This window comes from Sapajus apella, unplaced genomic scaffold (genome assembly GCF_009761245.1).
Source record: "Sapajus apella isolate SASKATOON/1434 unplaced genomic scaffold, GSC_monkey_1.0 scaffold19, whole genome shotgun sequence".
In the NCBI taxonomy this organism is placed as follows: domain Eukaryota; kingdom Metazoa; phylum Chordata; class Mammalia; order Primates; family Cebidae; genus Sapajus; species Sapajus apella.
In genome coordinates, this window is record NW_022436959.1 from 23,248,497 (window position 1) to 23,268,897 (window position 20,401).

The 20,401-nt window shown below is 36.2% G+C and overlaps 1 protein-coding gene across 5 annotated transcripts in view; it reads left to right on the forward strand.

Annotated features, from left to right (window-relative positions):
• Window positions 1–6,888: 6,888 nt before the first annotated feature.
• Window positions 6,889–20,401, forward strand: part of ETV1 (ETS variant transcription factor 1) — a 94,497-nt gene continuing 80,984 nt past the window's right edge. The window contains exons 1-5 of one of the 5 annotated variants that reach the window (XM_032287065.1): window positions 6,889–8,014; window positions 8,145–8,276; window positions 9,137–9,224; window positions 10,618–10,665; window positions 19,821–19,874. In XM_032287065.1, the coding sequence (XP_032142956.1) occupies window positions 8,232–8,276; window positions 9,137–9,224; window positions 10,618–10,665; window positions 19,821–19,874 (235 nt within the window). In that variant the 5' untranslated portion in view covers window positions 6,889–8,014; window positions 8,145–8,231. Of the gene's footprint in view, window positions 8,015–8,144; window positions 8,277–8,380; window positions 8,471–8,502; window positions 8,605–9,136; window positions 9,225–10,617; window positions 10,666–10,711; window positions 11,184–19,820; window positions 19,875–20,401 lie in introns of those variants that run through there. The other 4 variants (XM_032287064.1, XM_032287066.1, XM_032287063.1 and 1 more) reach the window with 4 other exon arrangements.

Genomic DNA, 20,401 nt, shown 5'->3' on the forward strand with positions numbered 1-20,401 from the left:
TACAGGCTTGAGCCACCGCGCCCGGCTTTTTTCATAATATATCCCAATCGTTAAGCTATTCATGACTGTATATATGTTACGAAGTGATTAGTACAATCAAGTTAATTAGCATATCCATCACCACACATAGTTACTTTTTTGGGGGAGCGTGTGGTAAAAGATCTACTCAGAAAAATAAGCAAGATCTTTTAACCAGAACTTATTTGTACTCAGATATTCAGGCTGTGTTAGTTGTCCAGTCATTTTTTGTTTGTGTGTTTGTTTTCAGAAAAGTCATTTCCCAAAACATTGCTTAGGTTAATATTTAAAATTAGTTTAAATTTGTAGAGAAAGGCAGTTCAAAAGTATGCTACCCTTTCATTAATTCATTCATCCAAAAACATGCATTAAATACCTTCTATGTGCCAGAGAATAGGAACACAAGGTCCTAAAAAGTTTTTCAAATTAAAAAATGGTAACAAATATTTATACAGAATATAGAGCTATGGAGAAATGTCAGCTTTGAAAGCTCACAAGAAGAGGTTCCCTATGGCTAGTTAGGGGTTCAGAACTGGGCAAAACCAACTTATTCCAGAAAGACCTTACAGAGGAGGTACTTTAGGCAGCCAGGCTGGAAATCTTATTCCTTCCAATGGATAATACATAGAAAAAACTAACTTTATTGTTTGTGCTTTAAATCATTCCAAATCAAGTTGTAACTCAGAAGAATAAAATTATATTTCTAAACAAACTTTTGGGATCCTTTTTTTTCTTTGTTACTAACCTGTCTTTTAAATTTAAAGAAACCATAGCAACCACACCTGCAGCTCTCATTGTTGTCCAGAAATCAAGGACACAAAGTGGAGATTAGTGAAGTCTGGTGATGTTTTACTGTTTACTTTAAAGTCATCAAAATCATACTTTTCATTCTAAAAGAAATGCAAATGATTTTTTTTTTTTTTTTTTTTGAGACAGAGTCTTGCTCTGTCACCAGGCTGGAGTGCAGTGGTGTGATCTTGGATCACTGCAACCCTCGCCTCCCTGGTTCAAACGATTGTCCTGCCTCAGCCTCTTGAGTAGCTGGGACTATAGGCACACACAACCATGCCCAGCTACTTTTTGTATTTTTAGTAGAGACGGGGTTTCAACATGTTGGCCAGAATGGTTTTGATCTCTTGACCTCGTTATCTATTCTGCTTTGGCCACCCAAAGTGCTAAGATTACAGGCATGAGCCACCATGCCAGGCCAAATGATCATATTTTTAAAGGCAGGTAGAGTCTCTGTGTTTGGTTCCTTGCTTGTTAGTTATTCCAAACATTATGTATCACTCAAAAATTAAGATCTATAACCACCTAGATATATTACCGTTCTATAAATAAAAAGTTCTGTTGTCCTTGCAAACTCTAATTTGAACTCTAATAATTTATCTTTAATTAGTTAACTCTAATAAACTACTGATTTCTTCCTTCATGTAGTGGATTAGGAAAACTATGTCTCTGAAACATACATGTTGTAACAAACCATTTCAAGTATCAGAAAAAAAATTATCTTTTGCTTTCCACTTGCAATCCAATCTATTAGAAATAAATGTAACTTAGTGTGAAGGATAAGTGTGCATACTTCCATGCCATTAATTTCGATCATAAGCATTTTAATATGTATAGATAATATAGTATCTTTAAAAATAAAACTATAGATATATACCACACATTCTTAGTGGGGGTGATATTGCCCCCAAGTGTTGAAAACTGGTTCTTGGAGGGATATATCTGAGCCATGACCGTGGTTTGTGACACTCTAAAGGACTATAGGACATAAACAGATATACAGTAAAACTGTGGTATTAAAATATAATGGGAAGGAGATGATAAGGAATAAAAATGTCTAAAAAAGCTCCTTGGGGGCAGTAACAAAAAATGGTTATGAATACATATATATGTGTATATACACATACCTTTATGTACACTATTTTTCCTTTTTAACAAAAACAAGATACATGATACTGTGTATTGTCTCTTGCTTCTATTATCATTTAAAGTGTTATGTCACATGTAAATAATAGTTGTATGCGAATCATTTCAGAGATAAGGTAAGTAACATCAAGAAGACACACAGGGTTTTGGGAAGAGTGTGGACCATGGCAAACTGTGAGCCCATGCTTCTTTATAAGGAACATCTGCTGCTTTACATCAGCTCCAGCTGATGATTGCTATGTGGGAATTTAGGCCAGTGTTATCATATTCTCTAATTTTTCAAGCAATGGAAGTCTAAATTTTTATGTATAATCTGAATTTTGAATGTTGACAGTAACTTTCCCATGAGGGTCAACATTATGACGGTCAACTTTATATGGGTCAAGCAAAAATGCGTCTGCACTAGCACACATTCTGGTTTCCCTTTGGACTTCTGGTAGAAGTTCAATTCAGTGCCCTTTCTCTTTCTTTCTTTCTTGCTTTCCTTCTTTCAACTCAGTGTCTTTCTTTCTCCTTCCTTCCTTCCTTCCCTCCCTCCCTTCCTCCCTCTCTTCCTTCTTTCTCCCTTTCCCTCCTTTCCCTTCTCTTTTCGTTCAAGTTTTGCTCTTGTTGCCTAGGCTGGAGTCGCAATCTCAGCTCACTGCAACCTCCATCTCCCGAGTACAAGCGATTCTTCTGCTTCAGCCTCCCGAGTAGCTGACATTAAAGGCATGCACCACACCCAGCTAATTTTTTGTATTATTAGTTGAGGTGGGGGTTTTACCATGTTGGCCAGGCTGGTCTCCAACTCCTGACATCAGGAGATCCACCTGCCTTGGCCTCCCAAAGTGCTGGGATTATAGGCGTGAACCACCATGCCCAGCCAAATCAGATTTTTCATAGAAATGTTGACAGACTAACTGCAACACAACCTCCTGTAACAGAATTTCAATGTGATTTGCTCAGCCTATGGAATCAGAAACTCTATGAATCTAGCCAGGAATCTCACTTTTTAAATAAGGAGTTTCTTATATAATCTGAAATTTGAGAACCAACCATATAGCATACTTTTTCACAGGAGTATAACCATAGTTGAATTCTGAAGTTTAAGAGTATCGTACTTTGTTAAATCCATTCCCTTACTGGTGGATATTGAAGCTGCTGTCAGATTTTTTTTCTTTGGTACATAATATTTCAATAAATGTCTTTATGCACCATTGCTTTTATTTTTGTAGGATAGATTTCCCCAGTGAGGATTATTGGGTATAATTTTAGAGTTTAATAGATGTTCATTTCAGAGTCTAGTAGGTATTGTAAGGTTACTTTAAAAAGGTTTCAAAAAGTCACATTCTAACCAGCAATGTATCTGAGTGCCCTTATCCTACAATCCAACTCTCCATATATTAGAAACTTGCTTCCAACTTGATGAGTTAAAAGCATTCTTTATTTTTTAAGTGTACAGTGTAATGTACTGATTTAGGGGGGCAGTTAAGAGTTTTTTTTTTTTAATCAAGTCCCCCCCCAAGATGGAGTCTTACTTTGTCACCCAAGCTGGAGTGCAGTGACGCCATCTCAACTCATTGCAAGCTCTGCCTCTCGGTTTCAAGCAATTCTCCTGCCTTAGCCCTCAGAGTAGCTAGGATTACAGGCGTCCTCCACCATGCCCAACTAATTTTTGTATTTTTAGTAGAGACGGGTTTTCACCATGTTGGCCAGGCTGGTCTTAAACTCCTGACCTTGTGGTCTGCCTGCCTTGGACTCCCAAAGTGCTGGGATTATAGGCATAAGCCACGGCACCTATCTTTTTTTTTTTAAATCACATTTATTTAAGTTGTTTGCAGTTCCTCTACTTAAGGGAGTTTACAGATACTCCCTCTCTTACCCTCTCTTACTCTCAATACTGTCATTTCACCAGCTGAAATGACAGTGTTGAGAGTAAGAGAGTGTACATCTACATAGTATCAATTTCCTTGATACCCTTACCTTTTTCCCAGGCTCCACTCTCCTCTCAAATTTCTGCTACTCCTCCCATAGAGCGTTCATAAAGCCACTGATTATCTTTCACCCTTCTGTGAAGGCTGTATGCTTTCCTTTGGAATTATTTTCACTTGTTCATTTCCTTGGACAATTTTGCTGTTTAATTGTCTTTTTCTTATCTATTTGACGTAGCTCTGTGCAAACTAGATAGTTAACAATTTGCCTTACACACTGTTTTAATAAAACACATTTTAAAAGTTTCTGTTGTACTTAATACTCCATTTGGAGCAAACTTCATTTGATTTTAATCATAGCAACCATTTAAAACAAGCAGCGCCATTTTAGCTTGTTTCCTTTCACTTTCTTTAACAACATGCGTTTTCAGCATAATGCCATAGTAAGTTAAATGTAGAGGAGTCACTAATGAATATTATTGTACTTTATTAAAAAACAGCAAGGGAACTATAAACATTTAAAGAGTTTTACATGCAACTAAAAATTTTCCAAACTCAAAAATGGACTTTCTTTTGAGAACTCTTATTTCAAAATCCAAATGAGATTTCAAAATACAAGTAAATAAATGTCAAAGCCTCTTGGCCTCTGCTCTACCATTCTATGCCTGAAATCCTGCCAAAATGAAATTTTCCATTCAGAAGGACTGGCATTTACTAAACTGATTTTTAAAAGACATTCTCAAAAAGTAGTGGAAACTTTGTCCAGCTTTTTATGTTCCTGCCTTGTAGACAGAACAGCTGCCTCTGAAGATATTTTCCAAGATCTTACATTTTCTGAAAAACACATTTTCAGCCCTTCCACTGTCTTCAGCAAATGGGTCTATTGGTTTTTCCCAGTGCCAAGCATAGGAGATAAACAGCTGTCAAACTAGAAGCTAGTGTCTCGCTGAGTATCGAGGCACAGAAAGGACAGAAGAGTGTTTCGTTAAGTATCAATGCAGAGAAAGGACAGAAGAGAAAGTGGGAGAAAGAAAAGAGCGAGGTTCAATCCTTCACAGGCAAGAGGGCCACATTTATCTCAAAACTGTATGCTGTTTCAACAAAACCGAGCTGTAGCGAGACTAACCGCTTATTCACATGAGAACATCATTTTCAATTACTATGAAGATCAAAGAGTTAAAAGATATGAATTCGTTTAAAGAACTCAAAAGGGAAAATACCGAGCCACTGCAGTACATAATAAAATCTGAGGCTTACAGCGCGGCGCCTGAGAGTACCAGTCCACTAAAGGGAGGGAGAAGGGGCGTAGAGCTTATGGGGGCCTGGGAAGAAGTGAGGAGACTTTGGAAATGGAAACTAAAACTATCAGCTAGCAAAAACTTTCAATATTCCTAAAATGAAGGAAAAGAAAGCTCTAAAAATCTAACAAGGCACTGTAGGATACATCAAATGTAGAAATGAGAATTACAGAATGTTAAGTGAAATAACTGAAATCCATCTACAGTCGAACAGTTTGTCCTTTTAGAAGCAATGACTTGAAGCAGCAAGCAAAAGTTCCCAGCCTTAAAACCCTCCTTACTCTCAATTCTTTCTTTCCTCTAGTGCAAAAGCTGCCTAACCAGTGCACGCCGGAATTATCCCCATGTGAGCTTTCCTCTAATTTCGGTCTTAATTTTTTTTCTCTCTTGCTATTACTCCCAGACCCCATCCTCTTTTTCTCATCTAGTATCTGTTTCAGGGACAGGACAAAGAGGAGGCAGCGAGCTGAAAAAAGTTTTGTGGTTTGGGATACTTGGGCCTTTGTTGTGTCATTTCCCCTACCCCTCCACGCCCCCAACCACGTGACCAAGAAAGGCCGGAATTTTGTGAATGGAGACGAAAGGTGGCTGTGGGGGCTGGCGCGACTCCGCCCCCTTCCCCAAAGCGGCCAATCTCCAAGCGGAGCGCTGAGGGGTCAGCAATAAACAACAATGGGCTGGAGATTTACGGCTCGTTATTGGCTGCGGAAAGAACCTCGCGGGGACCTAACCCGAAGCTCCGCCCTCTCGCGGTTACCCTGGATACCCGTCAGGCTCCGGCTGTGGAGAAGGTCTTTGGAAACTGTTGCTCTCATTACAGGGGCTGGGTTATTCCAGGAGTGCGTGGTGGTGGCGCACCCCTGTTATTGACCCCCTGCTTGGTTGCACCCTCAGATAGTGCTCGTGAGGTTCACTGTTCCGGCCTCGGGGCCCAGGCTGTTCCTGGAATCTCTCCGTGGCAGGGGTTAAAATGTAGTTCCCGCTCAAAATGCTTATAGGTGCGCGCGTTGTGAACTCTGATTTAGTAGTTTTAGGGAATGCGCGGGGTCTGTCTTTGCTGTCCATAGTTATTGGTTGTTTTCCCAGTAATAAGTGTGATTTTGTTTGTTTCTTTGCTTGTTTTGGAAACAGGTCTTTCTCCTGCATAGGTCCGGGGTTAAGTGCTGTGCGCTCTTACACTCCATTTTCCTGTGTCTCCATAACGTTCCATTTAAGGAAGGAAACTTTCAAATAGAAATTGAGAACTGCAGCACGTTTCCTAACGGGCGGAACAGCTGCCGGAAACGTCTTTTGGTCACCAGTTCTGGTCACATATGAATTTCAACAGCATTGGGTCCCTGGTCCTATCCCCGCGGCCTCCCGTCCCCTGTCGGACGCTGGCTCCTTAAAGAGACGCTTTACTGTACTGAGTCCCATAGGAGGGTCAGGGCAAGTGGCTTCAGAGATGCAGCCCTCACTTCTTAACGTCCTAGTTATTGTCCTTGAAACCCGAGCCGTCTCACCGCTCGCCCCCAACCCTGGGCTCTGGCTGTTTAAAAGCTGGAGAGGAAGTGAAAGCGTCAAGTACAGTAAGTGACACCCTCCGCCTTCGTGTATACATAACAAAAGCTCAGGAAACGTGCGGGTCCTAGGATATACGAGCCACCCCAAGCCCTCCCTCCTGCTCCCCACAACCACAGTGGACTGGAAGTACCTTTTCCCAGTGCACACGTAGGGGCAATTTTGACTTACACTTTTTCACCTGGCTTACTCTGTTGTCCTCCCATCACAGCCTCTGCTAATCAGCAATTCTGCATCTCCTAGATGCCTTCCTCATAGATTCTTTATGTTTCTGTCCCACGAACGACAGGATCTAATTTTAGTTGAAGATGACTGTTTAAAAAAATGTCTGGATAAACCATAATGGTGATGGTGGGTTTTGAAAAACGGGAAAAGAAATTGGGCCAAAAGCTTAGTGGGAATGAGGCTAGAGAGCGAGGTGGGCTCCTAGTCAGGGCAAGAGTAGAGGGGCTGGAGATTTGAGGGGAGGGCGGCTGAATACGGAGGTAGGTGCATTGTGGATCGCGCCTCGAAGTGTATACCAGAACCGTGCAACGGTGCTTTAAGGAAATCAGCCCAATAGTGGACCTAACACCCCAATAATGAGAACTGGCGACTCGATACACATGGTTTCAGTATCCCCGGGCGCCTTAACAATAAGCAGCCGGTTTCGGAGGAAGTCGAGTCTCTCCGTGGCGTTTCCAGGCTGCGGACCCAGCGCCTACCCGCCGAGCACCCCCTAGGGCCGAGGGGCGAGGGAGACCCGCGGGAAGGGGCAGCAAGCCGCCTGATTGACAGCCCGAAATCTGATCTTGTGAAAGAGACGCGGAGCCAATGGGAGGCAGCGATCCATCAGTTTGGATTGGAGGCCCCTGGAGGAGAAGTAGAGGAAAAACCACCGAATTGAGCTCTGTCAGAGGCGCTTTCGGCTTCCAAGGGGGAAGTGCTGGGCAATAATTAATGTTTTTATTAAATTTGGAGGGAAGTTTTTGCAGCCTTTCGCCTAGCGTGGCCTTCAGGTGGGTCTTTCCAACAACTTTTTATGTCTCTCCAGATAATTGCATGGTTGTGGGTCGCAAAAACTATCCTGATGAAAGAGGTGTCTCCGTCTCTTTAGTCCCGTTAGGTGCAAAGCAAGTCTCGTTGATCGCCATTGCTAGTTTTGCACACGTTTGCGAATCAGAGCTGCCCGGGGTACACCGACCGCGCAGGGAAACATCGAGAGTGTAAATAAATACATCGCCTCTTGTTCGGATTTTTGCTACTACCGAAAATATATAAATTGTGAACTCTCTTGGCTCTCTTTGGATCCAGGTGAAGGAGGCGGTGTAGGGAGGGTTATTTTTGTGAATGGGACTGTCGGAGGGTAATTAGCTATGCAAATTCAAGAGCTTCATTCATGATTTTTTTTTTTAAGCCTAAAAGCCATCTTGTTCCCCTCTAGGTTGATAGAAGTCCAGATCCCGAGGAAATCTCCAGCTAAATGGTCAAAATATAAAACACTGAGCTGAGATTTGCGAAGAGCAGCAGCATGGATGGATTTTATGACCAGCAAGTGCCTTACATGGTCACCAATGTGAGTGATCAGTTTGAAAGTTGCTGTTTATAAACTTGACTCCGACGGGGGTGGGGAGAGGGAGAAAATGAGAAGGGAGGGGGCACGGGGGTTGGGATTGCAGATACTTATCTGCTTTGTTGCCACTGTAGGGCGACTCTGCTTCTAGAAGCCCAGTCTTCAAAATGAGCTTACCTTTCAGTGATTTGGATAAGGCATAGTTTTGTTTTTAAGACCCCTTTTTCTGATTAAAGTGCCCAAGATGAGTGGAAGAGGAGATGGAGGGCAGCAGCAGCTGCTGCACTCAAAGTTTTTGGCTGGGTTTGTCTGCCACATTGAAAAGAATGAAGTTGAGACAAATGCTGACACTTCTTGTTTATATGGGGTGTTTTTGTCCCCCCCCCCCCATTTTATTTCTCTCTCTTTTTTAAATTTCTCTACTCTTTTTGCTTTTTTTTTGTTTGATTATTTGGTGCAGGAGGTGGGGAGGGGTTGTCCAAGAGAGAATAAAATCCACTGTTTTAATCTAGCATTGAACCAGCCTAAAAACAACTTTAAGTGTAAATGCTTAAGCTTGTTTTGATGCTGAGATACCATGAATATATGACTGATAAATAGTAATGTGCTAGGACCGGCACTGGGAAGCAACTCTCCCTGGCTGCTGAATTCTCAACATAAGCTTTCACTGTCAAATAAGTGAGAAAATGAATATTACAGTCGATACTATGGACTTTTATTTTTCTACTCAGAGAGAAGATCCACTAGACTTGTGTATGCGTGCGTGCATGTGTGTGTGTGTGCGTGTGTGTGTGTGTGTGTGTGTGTGTGTGTGTCATCTGAGGTTTACATTCTTTTAAAGGATTTTATCTTTCCCTTTGTAGAGTCAGCGTGGGAGAAATTGTAACGAGAAACCAACAAATGTCAGGAAAAGAAAATTCATTAACAGAGATCTGGCTCATGATTCAGAAGGTGAGGTTTGATTTTGGGCTGAATCCCCATTTTTTTTTTACCTACACTCTCTACCCTGCTAAAAGAAAATGAGCACTTCAGTCTTTAAAATAATAAACTTTGAAATTACTGAATTTAAGACTTTAACTTGGAACAATTTACATAATGTGGCAGTTTGCATGGAAGAATATTTTATGGTCCTTATCACAAACTAATGAAAGAAGGAAATAAAAACTTAACAATCACATCCTTCTTTTAATCATTGTTTTGTGTTTAAATACCTTTGTCCATATGGCATATAACTCACCCCATTCACTAAGATAAAAATTAAAAAATATCCAATACAGTTGGACAAATTCAACAGCTATGTACACTACTTACTTTCTTTCTTTCTACTTTATTGCAAGTTAAACAATATTAGTGATTGTTTGGTTTTCCACCCCTTTACACTAAAACCATCTACCGTTAACAGAATTTTCAAGGGCGATTTTGATGACTAAATTGTGAGGTCATAATACCTTGTTTATTGACCATAAAATGTTCACTGAATCATACTTAAGGCCTACTTAATCATTATAATACTGTTTGGGAAATTAGTTTGTAGATTCTTTTTATGAACTGTTGGTAGGAAGTCAATATATTACAAATTATTGCAGCCATATGGAGACATTCATAATAAACTTAATATACTTAGATTTAATTATCAAAGTTTAGTTGGCAATTTTAATTAGATATACTGAATTCTGAAACTTCCTCAAATCTTCATACTATTTAGACACCTCCCTCCCTCCCTAACATGACCATATAGTTTTGAACTTGATGATAACCTAGTGCCAGAGAATTATGTGTCTGACTTTTATAAACCTATTACTGTAGCAATTTTCCTCTGAAAATTTGTATTTTAAGTGATTTCTTTTAGTTTTGAGGTAATAAAGTTGAAAACATAGTACTTTGACAATTATACCATGTATTCTTATATCTTTTATGTAAGATTCAGAAGATATAAATAATATGCTTTTCAGTTTCCTAATCTTCCCCTCACTACTATTTTAGCTGGAGTTAAATACATTTGAGAAAGATTTCAGTGAATAAACACACATTCATTTCAGCCTTTTTGTGAATTCTGGTAATCCTGAGCTTATTTATTAAGCTGTTTGTTAAAAAGGAAAAAGAAAAGATGATTGACTATATTCTTTAGTTGACTAAAATAATTTCTTAAAGAGTTGCTTAATAGGCATGAAACGTAGGCAGTATTATTGAGATATTGAAGTCATGCCTCCTATTTTCTTTTTATGTTGACTACATCTCTTGAAATTAAATTTATATTTAATACCAATTTCATGTCAAACATTTCCATTTAATGAAGACTGCAGATTTGCAAATCTTATGTTTATGTCTTTGACTTGTTTTTTAGAACTCTTTCAAGATCTAAGTCAATTACAGGAAACGTGGCTTGCGGAAGGAAGGCAAAAATTGCTTTAAAAGGGGGAAAAGCAACTCTGGAAGGAAAAAAAAAAGTCCTGAACTTGCTGTCTTAATATTCAGCCCAATTAATTGAGCTCTAAAAGAGCCACCTCATGTGTCATGCATACATTAGAGCCTCTGATGAGTTTGTCTTTGGGGACTCTGGGGCTGCACTACCCAGTGTCATCACAAATTACCAGGAGAAATTGCTTCCAGCTCACAATCACATCTGCTTTTGGCAAGAACTAATGCACCAAGACTTCAAGTTCTAAGCCTCTGTTCAGATTTTAATTGCAATTGATCAGGTTTATATTATTGTACCTCCAGAGACCTCCTAGAGCCAGAACCCGGCTGGCTTGCTGTTTCCTTTCGAGCAGCGCATATCATTATTTGGTGTTCTGGTGGAGGACTTTTCTGATGGCAGAAATTAGTTTCTCTGGGTTCATCAGGACGGGATGCTTCAAGATTTAAGTGCAAGTGTCTTCTTTCCACCTTGTTCACAACACAGAACGTTAGGTGTGTATCTAATACTTAGGAAATCTGTGGGTTTAAAATAAATGTTTGGGAGATAAAGGATTTTTTAAATGTTTTCTGTGTGTTACTCTTCATGTGATGTTTGTTGAAATTGACCTTTGCTATTTTGTCAGTTTTATTAGGATTTATTTAATATAGCAAGGATACATTTAAAGGCATTACTTTTATTTTGGATGATTTAGTGATAAAAATTTGTGTTGCAATCTGTTATATCTTTAATTGTATGCAACTTTATTTGTAGGAACAATGAGATATTCTTCATAAAGCTTTGTACAACTTCAAAAATGCCTAATATTGAGGAACTTTTGTTGGCATTCATAATTTGAAATTTTTCTTTTGGATTTGGCAGAAAAATGTGAATTATTAGTTTTATGATGTGTTTTGTGGGAAATGCAAAGAGAAAAATTATAGATATTTAATCATTGAGTGTATAACTGTTACTTGGTGTTCACATTATATGGGAAACATGCAAGTTTTGGAACAGATTTTAAGATGGTTAAAAAGGAGAGAGTGCCTCTCTTTAAATGGAACCCAGGTGTTGCTGTAGCTACTTTGAGGCAGGCTGATGTGTTTTATCGGTGGTCTTGAATGCAGTTGATCAAGTTGCTGTTAGCATGTAAAATAAGTTTCTTTGTTTTGCTGATAGTCTAGTTCTGCAAAGAGCTTTTTCAATCTTTATCAATCTTTAAAGTTAAATAGCTTTCCTAATAGTCCTTTGAAAGGGTGATTGTATTTATATGTTAACGAAGGTAAGACTTACTGAAAGTTTTGGCTATATTTAAAGATCATTTTGCTAGTCTCTGTAAATGAAACTTATTGCAATAGATTACTTTTTATTGCAACCTAAGTCATATTCAGATGTAACTTTTCATGGAAGATTTGCATGAAGATTCTTTATTAACTTATGCCTATTAGTTTCGCAAAGTCAAAGGTTGTGAGAACATTACATTTATGAGAGAATTTATTTGCTTCTCCAAATTAACTTAAAATATCTATTTTAATTGTTCTGGAAGGTTTGTTGGTTCTTAGATGTTTAAATCTCATTGATTCCAAGTCAGTGCACTTGCTGGCAGATTTTGAATGTGCATAGCAACTCTGTTCCTGGAATTTTAAAATGTGGAATCTGACAGACTCTTACCATTTTATAATCAGTTTCAGTACATTTTTTTTTAACTTTTGACTTGTTTTATGTCTTGTAGCTCAGATAAGTGATTTGAATAATTTATCCAAGTTTATCTTTTAAAACTCTGCAGGGAATAGTCTTTCCCCGGTATTATTAACATACCTGTAAATCAAACCTTAAGATTTAGCATTACAAAAAATAAACCTAGAAAATGATCAATGCATGTGAAAGAACATGGACTTTTGTTTAGAAAAGAATTATAATTTCAATTAAGTTCAGGAATTAATAATCATGAATGTTTTATATGAATTCCCAGGTGGACTACTATTTACAAACTATGAATAAGATTTCATTTTAGAATAATTTAAAAATATTCAAAATAGTTTACATTAATTTATCTTATCATGAAGTAAGCAAAAAGTTGTTAATGTGATATTTAAAATCTAATAGTGAGAAAAGAGATCTTTTTAACTTCTTGTTTCTAGACTCCACTTTTTTTTTTTTTTTGGAAAATTAAATATATTATTTTGCACTGATATTTTAACTTGACTTATCCCACGTCTTGAACGGTATCAACCAAGAAGAGACCCCACAATTACCCTAGTTTATTTGTGGCAAGATGTGTCCATTTATGTCTTTCTGGACATCCAGAAATTAAAACATTGCCAAATTGGCAGACTATGAACTGTTTACGTATTTTTTTCTTAAGGCTCTGTAGCCAAGAAAGTGAACATGGAATTTTAAGACATCTTGACCCTTTTAAAAAAGATCATTGGCAATTAACCAAGTTTCTCCCATGAGTTAGAATTCCACTGGGAATTTAAACAGGTCTAAAAACCTTATTAGATATGAAAGTCAAGTTAGTTGTAACGTCTCATATGATAATTGTGTTTTTGAAAAATTATGAAAGTCCTCAAATATTTGTGAAATGTTATCTTAGCTATTTAGTTTGTTTTTTTCTGTAAGACTATTCATAAATTTTACCCCAAATGCAACATATGGATTAGTCATGGGTAAATTATTGTGGATTATACAATTTGTTTTATTTCTAAGGGGAAGTTGGAACAGATAAGGCAGGACTGTTTGAGGGTGAGGATGGAACGAGTATTTTCAATTCAGTAAAGTGCTCTCTAAAAATATGCCTGCATTCTACCAAGAAAATTAATTTTTATACAGAGATTTAAATATGTTTGTGAAGAATATAACTTTACATTAGTCAAATTTTCCAAGAACCAACACTGCAAATAAAGGTGTGTGTGTTTTTTTTTAACATCTATACACAGTTAAAAATAATCATCTTATTCTAAAGAATATTGAAAAGTTAATGTTTTCAGTGACCACAGTAGCAGTTAAAAAAAAAAAAAAGTCAGGGAATATGCCAATTTTAAAATGTTGCCTTTCCCACTTTGTTATAATTTTACTATGTGCAATTCTTTATTGATTCTTTGTCTTTTGAATTAGACTGCTACTGACAGAAAGGCAATTGCAGTTATTTGATCCCATGAAATAATGAGTTTAAATATCAATCCTATCAACATCATGGTGATGTCTTACTTAACAACCTAAAACTCATAGTTAAAATGGAACCTCTTGTGGATGCAGAACAGAACTAGAAAGAAGTAAAAAATTGAGTTAAGAAAAGATTGCATTCTCCCAAACATGCTTCTTAAAACTCACCTACTAACACAACTTAAAGGGGAATCATAGTTTTTAGTATATATCTAATGTAAATGTATAGCTGTTCTCTTGACTGTTATTTTGTTTCCGGTCTAGATGTTCTTTGAGGTTCTCTTTCATCAACAATATTCTGTCTTCAGGGTAAAATGTTTTTCAGTGGTTTTGTATTGAGTCAAGTTTAGTGCTGCCGCCACACTTTGAGTCAGAGTTTTATCTCCAAGAACAGCCTTTCTATAGCAAAGGTTATTACATCAGACCAATAATTTTTTTTCCTTTTGGTTTTATGTGACCTTCAAGCAACAGTCGGATTGACTTAAAAGTAGAGATGTCATTACTTTCTCCTCAGTTCTCTTTAATGACTGATGCTAAATTTATATTCAAAATCATATTATATTTCTTAAATAGTATTTGCTATTGTTATTCACGATGTATAATGTCATTCACAATATACAGTAGTCATAATACATTCTTATTTTTCAAATATTCTACTTTTTTTTTTATGGAGCCTGTAATTGGTTATGTGCTCATGAATTGTTTTTCCCCTCTTGGTGCAATAAGGATTAAAGGCTTTAAAAACTACATTATTTTATGTGATTTACATAAAACATGAATTTAGAATTAAGCATTGAATTAGAGAAGTTCATAAAGTTTCTTATAATTGAACGACAGTCATTTCATGTGTATGTGGGCGGGGGAGGATGGGCTATCACTTCTCTGTTGTATCAGAAAATAATCTAAAACATGAGAGAAAGACTTCTCATTTGAGTTTGATTTAAAGATAGCAGACAGAGTAAGTATACTTTATTTCTAAACATTCACTGAAATTGCATAAATTTTTTTCATCCATGTTTTATTTACAAAATAGAAAAGGTTTTGTAAAAATAGACAAACAGGATTTGATATAGTATACTGTAGTTTTTCCAGAGGATCCTAATAAATGAAACATTGCTGAGTTTTTCTCTTTCAGTTATAGGAAATGTGCAGTTTCATAAATTTTATAGGATAACTTATTCCCTTTGACTTGTGTATGCTATAATTAAAAAATAATAATAATAGAGTCAGACCTCTGTAGCATTAGAGAAAATATTTGGCTAGAAGCAGCAGCTAGCTGGCTCTGAGCTTCTCTTGAGTTTCAAGGTACTGCCAGTCAATTTTAGTTAGGAACTTAAGCTGATTTGAGACTCACCACAACTAAAACTTTACTGTTATAGTAAGAATATAGAAATATGGAAAGAATGCCTTTATCAAGTATTAAAGGGGTTTTTGTCATTGGAAAATTGTCTCCTTTTTTTGTATGTTTAACTATGTTTATATTTTTGCATTAATTAATGCTTTTACATCTGTACAATCATTTTAATGTTAAAAGTGGACGTGGTATAAAACCAGGCTTAGTGGACTCACGATTATTTTGTTCCACGGCCTGTAGCTTCAGTTTAGGATTAAACAGAATACCACTCCATAAATGTGGATTTTTCTTGTTTTACTTCTTATTTGAAATAAAATTTAAATTTCTCACAAGAAATTTGTTTCTAAGTCTTTGATTGAAAGAGAAATGCTACAGAGTTCAGCAAGCAGTTTACAGTATTCTTACGATAAAAATACATGAATAATAGGCAAGAAAAATGAAGCATTCCTGTAATGGTTTTTCTTTTCCCTTTTTTGAAACCTTCTTTGCATCTTTCAGTCTCGTCCTTTTTTCCTGGTTTTATATATGAAAGTTTCTGTAACAAGTTACTCTGTAAAGCAGGATGGGATATGTGTGTGTATGTATTTGTGTGTGTGTGTAAATACATATGTATGTATCTTTGTAAACTTGTCATTTATTTAAATGTGTTTCTTTAATGGAACTGAGCTCTGAGACAGAGCAATAATATTGGTATGTTTATATTGCAAGTCCAAGTTTACTTGCTTTAGCTCCCTGGAAGGGTGTGACATGAAAAGATTGTGGTTGGGCCACATGGCTCATATGCTGGACTGTGTTTTTGTGAATGGAGGCAGAACTCCAGTTCTGCCTGCTTGTCTTGAGGAATTGCTGAGGAGATCAGCTGTCTCATTCACCGGCAGAAAGAATGACTCATACATCTTCCGCCTTGTTTGGCTCCAGGTCATTGTTACAGTGGATAGAACTGGTTTTAATTAAATATTAACCCCTTTTATACTTGACATTTGTTTTATTTGTAATTCTTCCACTTTTTCTTTAGCTTTAAAAGAAAACCCAACAGGCACATAATTTGTAAGAAGAAGAGGGTTTTTGCTTGCCTGCAGCCAACCTTGGAAAATTTTTCATCGCTTACTTTTTCTTAAGTCATGATTATTATTTCATTTGAAAGTTAAAAATAGGCATAACATAAAGGCAAGCTATTTTAAAATTAACCACCCCCGAGGCAGTATTAGCTAAGAAAGGATATTCAAATTAAAAAGGAGAATTGGTGAGTCTGTGACATATAGTCATGATTAATATTTTTATGTGTTTATTTCTGATAATATGTATTGATATGTAGCAAAAAGAGAGAAAACTGTAAAACAATTTTGGATAAAAATCTAGGTGAAGCAAAGAGCTGAGAGTGCAGATACTACCCTTTTAAAGCTGAGATCCTGAGACTTCATGGCAACTTGTCTATTAACGTGCAATGAACTGATAGAGCCGCTCCAGCTATTACCAATAAAATCCACATGCTTAATCTTCTTGAAAGCATTTTATTGGTCTTTTGCTGTATACTTTCTCCCCTTCTCCTTTCCTCCTCTTCCCCTTCATCTTTAATTACATAGTGTGGGGAAACATTTTCATTCCCCAAAGGTGATTATATCAGGCACAGTTTATAATGGATAGTAGTGGAAAAAACATTACTTTTTTAGGTTGACCTCTATTGTTAATTTTCAACTTTGGAGTCGGTGTGGCTTGCTGCAAATTTTCAGGCAGCTGTAGTTTGCTCCTTCACAGAATTCCCCTGAATGAAGAAAAAAGGAAATGTATGATAGGAGTGTGGCAATACTTTGTCATATTTTCCTTGCCTAGATCCAACTTGTGTTTTTAGTTAACTTCTTTCCGTTTGCTCTAACTTGAAATTAGAGGTATACTTAAGCCTTTGTCTATTTAAGTAGCATGCTGCTTCATTTGCTCTATTCAGTTGCTGAAGATTAGCTTCTGCGAAAATGTGAGTCATATGTTTTTTGTTAAAATTCTGTAATATGTTCAGGAATAAGTGTGAAGTATTTATTCAATATGTTAAGGAGTTAGAACAGGAATAGGAATTCTTATTCTTTTTACAAATTGTTAGTGTGCAGCTATTTTCTGTATATCTGTGAGGTATAACTTCTAGATTGCTCCACTACTAAAATTTGGCCCCTTTTTCCCCCCACACATATTCCAGCACACATCACACACCCACCAATAACTCTATGCTGCTGTTGCAGTGATACACGTTATGAAGTTGCAAATGTGCTTATGATACTACAAAAACAAACAAAAGACCTTTAGGACATTCATACCATCATATTCAGTTACAAATATACTTTTGTTACTCACCAGCTATTTTTAACTTTTCCTGTAAACGGATATTATATTTTTATTAGATTCTTGTAAATGCTGGCTTTTTAAAAGCCCAGTAATTGTTGTGGTTGATACATTTGCATCTCAATAGTTATATCTCTTTAGCTGTTAATTCTGAGGAAAAACCAAAGCAAGGATATAATGGGAAAAATGTGCAGGATTTGATTCTGTGTACTTTCTCTTATTTATTAAATATATATTTAAAACACTTGTAATTCTTTTGGAATGAAGACTTATTTGAAAGCGCACCCTTCAACTTATAATTTATGCATCTTTTAGAACATTTTTTTCTACAGTCAAAAAAATGTGTTAATAGCTGAGAGAATGCTAATGTACAAATTTTTGTTGTTGTTTTTTTTTTCTTCTTCTCCAGTAGTCTTTCATTAGAAGTAAAGATAATAAACTGAACATTCTAATGACAGGTACTTTTCTGTGTATGACTTGAAAGACAAGGGTGGGTGGGTTAGAGGACTGGACAGAAGAAAATAAGGAACATTTCTTGAGTAGCTGGCATTGTGTTCAGACTCTTTCATTTAATTCTCACCAGAAGACGTGTATTATCACTATAAACTGATGAATAAAATTCAATTCAAGGAGGTTCAGTAACTTAACCAGAGTTGCGCAGTTAACATGTCACAGAATTAAGATTTACAGTTCGCTGACTTTAAAGTTGTTACCTTCGAGTATCAGATATTAGAGCAATACAAAGAAAAAAATTCTCCTTGCAATATATGCTGATCAAATAGGCATCAAGTTTTCAGTTAAAACTTGAAAAAGTTCTTAATTTGTTTGATTTCGTTTGGTCGTGGGGATAGAGTGCATTCGTAATAAGGTTAATTATTGGTGTACAGAAGAGAGCTGTTAGAAGACAATTGAATGTCAAAACGCATACACTTTTATAGTAGGCACAATTATCAGATTGTTATGCTCTTCATAATATAAACATAAATTTTGTTCAGCCAAATATGTCTGCTTTGAAAGAATGCTATTAAGCTAATAAAAAGAAACTTTAATTCTGGATTTTGTATTCCTTTTTTATATAAATTTTTTAATATGGAACTCCTTTTTATGTAGATTTTTTTCTTAAGCCATTTAATTACCTACCTGAAGCATTTTCAAAAGAGACTGTTTATTTTGATAATCATTCCCCATCCAGAATATGCTCGTTTAAAAAAGTTAATTAACAGCTATTTAAATATGACTTGGCTGGATAAAAAAGTTTCAGTGTTATATAACACTAATAAAGTAAAATCAGCTAGTCAAATCACAGTTAATTAGGATGATAATTCATTATATTTTTATCCAATTAAAAGTAACCTAACATATTTTTCAGGGATGTGTGTGTGTGTATTTATATGTGCTTGTGAAAGCTTATTTTAGTAATATTCAGTTTGAAATAGGTTACTTCGATGTCTAAATCAACTGATGAAAACGTTTTAGAAGTGAAAAATGCAGTTGTGTTTTGATTGCTGCCAAATGCATTAAGTCCTTGCTATTCAGTATTTTTCCTTTACTAAAAATAGGAAAGTCTTTTGACATTAGGACTGATGAAATAGTGGTATTCTTTCTGCTAGTGATTAGCAGTTGCCAGGAAAATATTTTGAATGAAAAGAAGACACGTGTTACTGTTTATTATTTTATTAATATGAATATAATCTTTGAAATATAGTACTTTATTATATATCACCCAAATCAAGGACCATTCTTTCATTTAAAAAACTTTGTAGCATACTTTGGCAAAATTCAGGGCAAGCATTTTAAATTATTGTGTATTTTGTATGACAGAGAACATACACCAGCAGACATTTCTAAAAAAGCGGAAGGACGTTTGTTATAACTGCACATCACTTAAAATAATTGTGTGGTTAATTTAAATGGGCTGCTTACACACCGGCAGTGGGTGAATTGAAATAGCTTTTGCTCCTTTCTTAAAAAAAAAAAAAAAACTGCAGGAAATGGAAATTCTATGGCTTTCTTTATTTTGCATCTCTTTTATTTCCATCTGGCAGGTGAAATTCAGAGGGAATACACCTGCCATCCTCATATTTCTGACATATAGGGTTCGTAGTTGACACTTATGATCCCTTTCTATTTCCCCTCATATGTAGTGTTATCAATACCATTTTAAATAAGAACTCATTGGCAAATAATCATAGGTTTGATCTCAGCCTAAGAAGATCTTACTTGACAGATTTTACTTGACATTCCTTATGCTTTTGGCAGTTTCTCTCTTAATTTTTTTTTTTTTAATTTTCTTTTTCTTCTTCAGCTCAGGTACCTGACAATGATGAGCAGTTTGTGCCAGACTATCAGGCTGAAAGTTGTAAGTATAGTATGACTCATCTCTTGTATTTTTCTTTGTCTTTCTGGTTTCCTTCTTTCCTACTCTCTCTTTGGTTGCTTTTCATGTCTAGTGTCTTGCCTTGCATTGTACCAGCGCCTTTTTAACTTACAGTCATAAAATGATTTGATTTGTCAGGTTGTGACATCAGCAGAAACTCTATTTTGAGCAGAATCCCTGAATTCTGTATATCCGAAGAGAAGTCCAAATAGTAGGCAAGGAAGACTGAGTTGATTAAAAGATGGTCTTGTTTTTCGTATTTGGTAAATATCTTTGGGAGGAAATAGGGTATGATCTGTGAAGGTGCACATGTTTACTTCCAGTTTGCCAATATGCTTACAGAGAAAATCCTGGATACTGATGCAAGATAGAGTTAAAGTCTACTTGAGATTAGTTATTGTATAATTTATAAAAGATTCTGGACCAAACATTCATTGGCTTATCGTAGTATTTTTACATTCATGAATTTGTCACCTGCTTTTATTTAATTTTTAACCTGAAATTTTCTG